Genomic DNA, 10,398 nt, shown 5'->3' with positions numbered 1-10,398 from the left:
ATGTCTTACATTTTCTCTGAAACGTCTCCATGTAAATGCATCACTTTTCAGAAGTGAAAATGTCAAAATGATAAGTTTCTACTGGAAACATTGTGGTGTAAATGGGACCTAAAATGTAAAGCTATTCATAACTGGTTTTATAAGCAGGAATGAGTGTGTGGGTGCTGTATTATGCAGTTCAGAGTGTGGTTGTTCTAAAAGACACTCCAGGATGCCAAATGTTCAGCCTTACAGTAAATACTTGTTGAGCCTGTTTTCACCAGGAAAGTCAGTATCCTTGCTAATAAGCTAGCTAGTAAAGGCTAGTATTTGCATATGTATGAACTCTGTGTACAGTCACTGTAACACAGTTCAATGGCAGAGATTTCAAAGAAGATCCTTTCTTCATTCCTGCTCTGTTTGCATAACTCAGTTTGTTTAAAGTCTGAGTCGCTCGTCCTTCACCACCCAGCACCTGTAGGAGGACATGGCTCTGCAGTCTGGGAGGTGGAGGGTGAGGGGACATGGAGGGGAATGAACAAAATGGGAGTTTCTTACTTATTTATTTACTCTCTTGATAGTTACTACACAAGAGGTGTTGGAAGTGCGCATGTGTGTGTTTGTGGGGAGGTAACCTCCTCATTCACGCCTCTGGTCCTCCTGTTATAAACCCTCAGCTTCATGGATGATGGTCACACAGCAGAGTTCTGCAGACAGAATGAAGATCATCGTGTTTTCCTCACTGCTGCTTCTGGTCTGCTCTGTTTCAGCAGATCAGACGGAGACTGAAAGTCTTCAGCAGACGACTGCAAACCAGCACCCCTGTTTACAGGACATCCATGCAGTGCTGAGAGAGCTGACCGCCTCACTGGCTGTACTGAAAGAGCAGATCTCTGTCCTACAGAGAGAGAATCAAGGTGCAGTATGGTTTATTTAATGCCAGAAATATCAGCAGAATGGCAGATGTTCATGGTTATGTGCTGAACATGTTTACTACACAAATATCTTCTGTGGCAGTTTTTATCAGCCTTCAGAGAAATTAATGCTGCTGAGAAATAAAGTTTATTTTCTCTGATTTCAGATCATGAAAACAAACTCAAAGAGGTGGAGAGACAGAAAACTGAGATCGAACAGCTGAAGCAGCAGCTGAAAGGTACTAAATCTGATTTCTGTAAAAATGCTGAAATATCTCTATATTTGACATGTTCACCTTTATATAATTCATGTTTGATCTTAAATCTAAGCTAACATTTCCCAGATTAATATTTATTTTTGAAAGTCTTAATGCTCAACGAGCTCACTGGAACGTCTGTCACAGTTTACGTGTTTGAAGACACTGTTGGGTCAAAGATTAAATGAGATAAACTCTTTTTAGGCTGATAAGCTGTCCTCCCAGATTTTCTAGTTCCAATTAGAATCCACACTTTGATCCATAAAAAACAAACAAGAATAATTCCACATCTTGAATATGTTTACTTACTTTGATTTAAAATCTTGCCCTTTTTATACTTGATGCTCGAGTGGCCTGAACTTTACTGACAGTTTTGCTTGACCTATTAAATTTGTCCAGCCCATCACATGCCTACACATGTTGCTTACTCAGCATTTCATCTGTCAATCATTTCTTTCTTTGGAGCTTCATGTTTTTGTCACTCTTCTGGGAAGAGTTTAACCCTGAAACAGGAAGTTTGAAATAATGGTATTCTCTCTGTCTCAGCCAATCAGGTGGCTTTCTCTGCTGCTCAGTTTGATAAAGGTGAAGGAAACACTGGACCCTTTAACACACAGACTACTCTGACCTTCAAACATGTTGTCACAAATATTGGAAATGCCTACAACTCACACACAGGTAACAACTCTGAATGTCAGTCTGATGTTCCAGATGTTCCAACAGCTGATTTAACATGACAAAAACAAATGTCCCACAGGTATGTTCACAGCACCAGTCAGAGGAGCCTACCACTTTGAATGGCACATATATGGACATGGAGACATTCGTACAGGAGCTTATTTGTTCAGGAATGGAGACTATATTTTTAGTGCATATGAACATCCAACATCTGGTGGTGTGAGTGGCTCTAATGGAGCGTCACTACTTCTAGAGGTTGGAGATCAGGTGTATGTACGTCTCTGGGATGCTACAAGGGTATATGACAATCAAAATCATCATAACACCTTCAGCGGTCATCTGATTTTCACCATGTGAGAGGGGTGGAAATCAATACTTCCTGTTTGTATTGTGGGGTGGGTGTGGCTTAGCCATTTTTAGAAGTAACACAGGAAGTAAATCACCTGCTCGAATCAGTTTCTTGCTCTCTCTCTCTTCCTGGTTGGGTGTTTATTTGTTTCTACTTCTCTTCTGATTCTACTCAGATTCTCGACTTCTTCTTTTATCTGTGATTCACATAAATCCAGTTCAGTGCTCAGTGATTCTCTTCTTTGTCCTTCCTTTGAGTCGGGTCTTCATAAAGTGCTGCTCCTCCATTAGCTAATGACTCTTTTCTATAAGTTGGTAAAGCGCTTTATTTTTGATTTGGTGATTGCTGACCCTGATTACTAAGTTCCTATTAAGTTCAGCAAAATCCAAAAGTTCCTCTTTTTTCACATATTTGATAATCCTGGAGATATTTTTCTGAAACACTTAAAAGATGTTAAACTTAATGTGACAATCATGATAAAACTGTAAGCAGTTCTGTCAGTGCTGTGGAGGAATTGATCGAAGCTGAAATGTTTCCTTATTTTCATCTGTGTCTGAATCCAAATCCACTCACAGAAAACTGACTGTAAACTTCCTCAGGTGCATTTCTTTCTGTCTTTAGTTTCAAAATAAATGCATCACTGAAGCAATGGTGTTGATTTCTTTATGTGTTTCATACTGTACATGAGCAGAGATCAAAGCCTGCACATGCTGGGAGTTACCATCACAGGTAAAGTCACACCTGGTGTTTAGAACAAAGAGCTGCTTCTCAAAGCTCGTCTGCAGTGATGCTGACAGCTCTGTGAGGCTGATCTGAGATCAGGGCCATGACGAGCTCACCATCAGTTACATTATGATCTCTATAAACAGCTCATACAGCAGCAGGATGGAAACAATAAACAAATAAAATAATAATAATGTAGCGATTCTCTTAGTTAGAGAGCGTGTTGATGTTGTGGGATTTCGGACTGTTCGGGAGGTTCGTGAAGGCAGCATGGAGAGAAAGAAAAGACCGAGAGCTTGCCTGTGTGTGTGTGTTGCTGTTCCGTTGTTGTAGTTGTGGTTGGCGTGGCTGTGGCCTACAGCAGCCGTTTTTCTGCTAATAAAGACGACCTTTGTTGTGAACATCGCCGACTGTGGAAGTGTGTTTACAACGTTACAATAATAAAGCTTATTTCACATTAATCTGTGAAACACAACCACCTGTGTGGATGCCTTCAGTGGTGGAAGCCGCTCATATGAAGCTGCTGTAATGAATTTAATTCATTTGAAACAGTTCTTCTGAGAGAATAAACCCACCTCAGCAGGGTTATCTCCTTCCTCACACCACAAAGCAGCTCATGGAAACATGAAGTTTCAGTCCAGACCCGATAAACTTTCCTCATAACAAACGTCACTACTGAAATCCTGAGGACCAGCACCACCTGTTCTTTAGCATCTGAGTCAGGAACCAAATGGCTGGTGTCACAGAGGATGAGACAGGACAGGACCTGAGGATCACTGTGACATGTTGTGAAGCTAATGTAACCCCGGGGTAAACCCCCCCCTTTTTCATAGTGGGTGTCAATGTATTAAAATAAGTTGTATTATGCATACTGTCTGCAAGTATTTACTTTGTGATGGATTAAGTTAATGTTTGTGAAGTGTTTGGTGTAAAGTTATACCTTGTGAACTCTGATTGGCTGATTGGCAAGGGACTAGCTGGTGGGGGAAGGAGATTGAGAGAGCGAAGCGAAGGTGAGGGCGAAGCGAGAAGCAGCTCGTGCTCTCCGGCGGACATTAAGTGTCATGTCAAATATCTACTGATAGCGATTAGCTAACAGTTTTGCCGAGAGACTGTTTCCAGTTGAGGACATCACCTACAGTAGCCTCTCCTGTCAGTAAGAGGCTGGGGCTGTTGGTTTGTTCGACAAAGAGCTGGACTGTGTTTGTCGCCGACGCAGAGTTGGGATTTACTTTTTGCCGACGCAGAGTTGGATTAAGTTTCTGCCGCTGTGCACAGGACTGGACTTTGTGGAGTTTAGGTTTTTTTTTACCACGAGGCTCCTACGTGGCCTGTGGGACTGCTAGCAGCACAAGGGAGTATGGACTGCCGAGAGTGAGTACCCTATCTGCACGCTCACATCGCGTACACAAGCTAAGACTGTGAACTCACTAACTCTGATCATCCGCCATTATCTGGCGATCAGGCCTGCAACGGGTTATTTTAGGGTATTGCCGGCTTTTTTCTTTAATGTTTTCTTTTGTTTTTCACTTCATGTGGGCCCACACAGGTAAATGTGTTTGAAGTTTCACAAATATTTGCAGTTGTATGGAGTTTTCACCCTCAGTTTAAGTGGGTGGGTTTCCTGTTAATGTGCCGCTGACGTTTGTAAATAAATACTCTACTTTGGGCACTATTTCCTTCGTTCATTTGTGGTATTAATGAGAGGTTTATTTGAGTGTGAGGGATTTACAGCGCGAGAACTTAAAGGTAAAAACACACAACAATTTGCTAAATAATTTTACGTTCAGTTGTCAGATCCAAGAGAGTGAAAATTTCCCTAGTTGTGTGTTATTAAAGGGAACGGACCCAGGGCGCTGTATCTCAGTTCAAGGGGTACATAGGAAGCGCTACACTAAAGCTAATGCTAAAGCTACGGCCTTCTTTTCAGTAGTACTCATTCTGTAGACACTGTACCAGCTCTGCTGTCCACCTCTGGCTTCAGTGGAGAGTAAAATATGAAGCACAGAGACCTTTGGTGGTGCACGTGATGCATTCGAGGAGCTGGGAAATCTGGTGTTTTCATTGAAGGCTTGATGACATAATAAACTATGAACATGAATGACACAAAATCTGATTTAATGTGTCAGGTTTCATTTCAACTTGCGGGATAATTGGGATAATAGAAATTTCTGGCACAATTCTCAACACAACAAAGTAATTTATCCACAACACAAAATCATGACTCATTTAATGTTTTTATGGCAAATTTTGTTGGATCATAAACCCTGAAATATCACGGTTTCTCCATTTCCTGTGCCTTCTCTCTTTGCTGTCTTTAGTCTTGGCTTTCATGTCTTTGTCTCTTCATATTTTAGTATCAGCTCACTGTGTTTTGGTCACTTCCTGTTTTACTTCGTTCATATTGTGGCAGCCAATGGGAGGTGCCACTGGCGCAAGGATTCATGTGACACCTCATGTTTGGGCGGGAACTCTGCACACCAGTGGACTTGATGTTTGGAACCCCACATGAACCGGAAATTGCTGGAGGGAATGAAATGGACTACCTTCAGAAGCTGAGGGAACGTCTACAGGTGGCCCAAGACTTCACTCACCAAGCCCAGGCAGAAGCTGGAGTGCAGCAGAAGAGGACCTATGTTTGCAGGTGCAGGGGGAGGGCTTTTGTGCCAGAGGATAAAGTCTGGGTGTATTGCCCAGTCTGCAAGTAAGGTGTGTCCCCCAAGCTTTAGAGTCACTGGCAGGGCCTGCCGATGGTGTGACACAGCTGTCAGATGTGGTGTATCGGGGGCGCATGCCCGGCCGGGGGCACATGGTGGTGTTGCACCAGGACAGACTGTAAGAATAGATAAACCTTTAACTGTTTTTCTGTATATCACAATGTGTTGGAAGTGTTCATCATAAACATGCACATGACAATCGGATTGTAAGGACAAAACATACTTGTACATACCCAAACCCTCCAGGTGAGGAAAGCAGGTAACGCCTGTTTCCTGACGTCACACACACATACACACACCCCCCACACACTCACGTGATGCTAAAATAAAAGAGCCAGCAGGAAGAAGGAAGTCAGAGTTTCACTCAGACACACACACGTGTGGTGGCTGACGGAGACTCTCCCTGCAGGTGAAAAGATCATCTACGGGTTTCTGTGTCTTCTTTTATTTAACGGTGGTCTGAACCTAACAAGACTTTCACCATATCGGCCCCTTGCCTCACCAACCACTGGAGAAGGGGGTGCTGGTGGTACCCCATGTTCCAACCAGGACGATTTTCCTGTTTAAGTTGTTCTGGCTTTGAGTTAACAAATGTGCAATTCCTGTGGGCAACCAACAGGTGGGCAGAGGAATAACAGAAAGCTACAAGGTCTCTTCTTCTGCAACTGGAGCTCACCATTATATTTCTTGTTTTTAACTTCCTGTTTTGTTTGTGTTTGCACCGCCCTCCTTAGTTTCACCTGTTACATTCACCTTTTCTGGATTTCTGTTTTCTCTTTTTGGATTTTGTTTCCTTGGGAATTCCTTCCTGTTTCCTCAGATTTCCTGCTTGTTCCTGACACCTGCCTCTGTGTCCTGGATTTGTATTTGCTTTCTTGAACATTAAGCATCGACTGATTTGTGGTTGTGACAGAAAGAACGATGCATCCATCAGTCTGTCGAAGGTCCATAAGTATGACAAAATAAAATCCATTGATTTCAGTCCTGCACAAACAGACCTGTGTGTGTCTGTGTGTGTGTGTGTGTGTGTGTGTGTGTGTGTGTGTGTGTGTGTGTGTGTGTGTGTGTGTGTGTGTGTGTGTCTGTGTGTATATAAGAGTGATGGGAATCATGTGTACAGAATACATAATTTCCCCTAACTTCAAAGGACCTTTGGCAGTTTGCAGAACTGTGATATAATTTGCATCCAATGCAAAGGTTTGTGACTCTGACAGTCAGGCTTTACATCTGAATCTCCATCATCATCATCATCATCATCATCGTCATCATCATCACAGATGCAGGACTCAGGAGACGGCAGGTATGAATGATGAAAAGTGAGCATTATTGAGGCTGAACGTGAAGTGGCAAATAAACCAAGGTGAATGAACAAAGTGAAAATACACCCAAACTGGGAGATAAAACTAGAAACACTAGAAATAGAGAGAAGCAGGGACACAGCCACAGAGACAACAACGATCCTACAAGACACAAAGAAGACTGAGACCATAGATACACAGAGGGATAATTAGGGAACAGGCAACAGGTTAGGACAGAGCAGAAACTAATTACACAGACGAGACAAGGAAGTAAACTAACTACAGAGCACAAGAGACAAGAGACTGTCAAAGTAAAACAGGAAACAACTAGACGAAGACAGAAACACAGACTTGACACACCAAACAGGAAATAACACAACATAACACATCAGACCAGAGACATGACAGAGGGACAGGACAGACACTAGAACAGAGACGCAGACGGTAACAAAGGAATCAATGTGCAAATAGCAAAAACTAATAAAGACAGGAAGTAAGATGAATAAACAAAACCAGAACAAACTGAGAACAGACAAAACAGAACAGGCACACGGTCCAGGACCATGACAGTGCTGCACAGTTTACTGTAGCTGTCAGTTGTGCCAGAGGCTGAGATGAAACCCCACAGAGATCCATGGAGGATTTCTCCTGACAGAGGGAGGAATCTCTTAAAAAGAATTAAGGGAACGATCTTTCCAGCAGTGGACAACAGTGACATCCCTCTATAGTTACTACATGTTAATGCAATAATACATGTTTGAGGTCTGTGGACATCACCTCTTTATTCTAGATCCTCTTTGAAAGGGTGTGCATATGTTCATCTCCCTGACCTTCATGAATTCAGCAGGGTCTCAGCAGGTCCAGCTGGTTTGTTCTTCTATGAACTACATATCACAAACCCCCAACAGCTTCACAAATCAATAATGTCTTCCTACAAACATCACCTATTAAAGACAAGGCCCCAGATACACGTCAGAAAATGATGGATGGATGGATGGATGGATGGATGGATGGATGGATGGATGGATGGAAAAAACATTTGGGTCACTAACCTGACTGTAATGAAGCTTTTCATTACAGAAGCGTGTTTTACACCCACTGAAGGACGTTCTGGCTATTTGTAGTGTTGCTGCTGTTTGAGGGTTATTAAATGTTTTCTGCACTGAAGACTATTCAAGTCTAATTTTGGTGACAGCCACAGGACCAAATGAGTAGAAGAGAAGGAGACTGAACTTTCATTAATCCTGCAAAGAAACTAAATCATTTCTTTGGGAACAAGAGTAAGAATGAATGAGTCCAAGGGCGTAGGAATGAGTTTACTACTGGGGGGACACATATCAGAAACCTGACAGATTGTTAAATACTCGGAGAAAAACATTTAAAAAAAAGACTATTTGATCTTTTACTTTCTTCTTTATCAAATGTTTCTTGAAAAAAGTATTGTGTACACCTATTATTGCATATATGATTTACATATGTATATGTTTTGTAATCGTAAGATGTGGGCAAACCAACAAACAACATGGCTGGAATCAACCATAATGACCATGTCATTCCAGGGCTGTACACTGACTTTATCAGGTGGCCGCACTGGTACTAGCAAGCTAAATATTTCAGTAGCACAAAATAATTTAGTAGCACACACAAGTGCAAAGTTTGATATGTTTTATTGCTAAAAACATTTATACTGGTCAACAATGCATTTATGTAGGTTGACTGGCAACAGAACTGGTTTGTTCTGACATGAAAGAACCTCAGAACTAATGTAATGAACAAATTATTCACTTTTTAATATCAACCTTAATTTAAAAAAAGCTATTAAAATATGCCTAGTCAGCTGAAAAACTGTTTGGCCAACAAAAACAAAATCTAATACATGAAAAAAAAAATCAATAAAAATAATAATAACCAACAGAAATAAATAAAAGTGATACCTCTCACGTGTGCCTCACTGATGACACAGTGTGCTGTTGCACTTTACAGCTTTGCATTTAATAACTGGCCAAACAGGTGCCGGAGCACACAAAGGTTAAAAAACAGTAGCCTAGGCTGCCGAGGCCATGAAATATGGCATGTTTATAATGTTATAAACATTCCATATGGCAACATACCTGACAGACCGTTGTACCTCATTCAGAAGAGTTTCTGACTCCTCCTCCCTAACATGCCGTTCAGAGGCTATGTTGTGCCTTCAAAATAAAAGCACACGAGTAATTTTCTCCTCCGCGGTGTAATTTTTGGGTGGGAAATATGCACCTGTCTCCATTATTGGGGGGGGGGGGGGCATAAATACTGGAGAAGTTACAAAGAAAAGAAAAATAAAATAAATGAATAAATAAATCTCTTTAATGTGTGGATGGTCTGTGAGGTGCTGGGGGAGCAGTCAGAGAGCAGCAGCTGGACGTCAGTGGTTGGACTGGTGGATACTTCAGTGAAGAGTAGACGACGTCTGGCTCTGGTTTAAAGGCTGAACACAAACACACACAGTTCAAACAACAGGAAACATGATTACAAGCTTTGGAGTTCAATCAAGACCTCCAACCTGCACCTCTCTGCATCACACAGTCCCAGTTCACACTGTACTGGACCAGTTCAGATACCAGTCACAGAGCTTCCATACTGCTCAAACTTTAACGTGGAACCCACACAGCCAAAACAATTAGATCATCTGTAATTAATGACATTCAAACATTTGCTGCTTTCAGCTTCTCTTTTTCTCTCCACCCTGACAGAAGGTTTCCTGGACAGGAACCATCAATAAAACGTGTTTCCCTGCTGAGGAAACTGTCACTGTCCTGGACTTCTTACCCAGAGTTTTCTGTATCTCGGTTTTTGAAATTGTTAAATTCTTTGATTTGCTTCTGGTTTAGAGTCTTAGTTTATTGTGTGTTTTGCAGTTTAGTGTTTTTCCTTAGTGTTTCAGTTTTGAGTGTGTAGGTTTCTGTTACAGTGGTTTCCCTCAGTGTCCCTCCCTGTGCGTCAGCTCTGTGTTTCTGTCTGTCCTGTTTAGTCACTTCCTGGTTTATTTCCCTAGCTCTTGTGTCTTGTGTATATTGCTCTTTGTTTTGCTTCCCCTTTGTGTCTTTAGTTTGATTAGTTTTACCTGCTCTGTTGTGTTCTAAGTGGCCTGAGAAGTTGCCAAAATTGCCTCAAGGCCACCTTAAAGTCTTCCTCCATGGACTCACCAAATTCCTCCCACTCCTGAGTTTTAGCTACTTCTAGAGCTGCACTCGGGTGGGTTTTGTAGACTTTCAGGTTATCCTGTGGGGCTGAACAAGAAAACCACACAGAAAGGCCTCAGCCTGGATTTGAACCAAGGGCCTTCTTGTTGTTATATAGCTATATAACTGTAATTATATAACTATTTTTTTGTTGTCAACTAATTAGAGTGTCACTGCCAAATCACTCATGTTGGACATTATGGGATGTAAAATGCTTAAGTGTTGTGTCAAATGAAGGAGGATGGAAGCTCTATAACTGACC

The 10,398-nt window shown here is 41.8% G+C and overlaps 1 protein-coding gene across 1 annotated transcript; it reads left to right on the top strand.

The window, feature by feature from the left end:
• The first annotated feature begins 633 nt into the window (after nt 1-633).
• On the top strand, nt 634-2,815 carry LOC115776575 (complement C1q-like protein 2). The gene is made up of 4 exons (XM_030724299.1): nt 634-896; nt 1,061-1,132; nt 1,697-1,828; nt 1,908-2,815. The coding sequence occupies exons 1-4, from the start codon at nt 665-667 to the stop codon at nt 2,183-2,185; spliced, it is 714 nt and encodes a 237-aa protein (XP_030580159.1). The 5' UTR covers nt 634-664; the 3' UTR covers nt 2,186-2,815.
• Nucleotides 2,816-10,398: the final 7,583 nt, after the last annotated feature.

Source organism: Archocentrus centrarchus, unplaced genomic scaffold (genome assembly GCF_007364275.1).
Source record: "Archocentrus centrarchus isolate MPI-CPG fArcCen1 unplaced genomic scaffold, fArcCen1 scaffold_33_ctg1, whole genome shotgun sequence".
NCBI classification, from domain to species: domain Eukaryota; kingdom Metazoa; phylum Chordata; class Actinopteri; order Cichliformes; family Cichlidae; genus Archocentrus; species Archocentrus centrarchus.
This window is presented reverse-complemented; position numbering and strand designations above follow the sequence as displayed.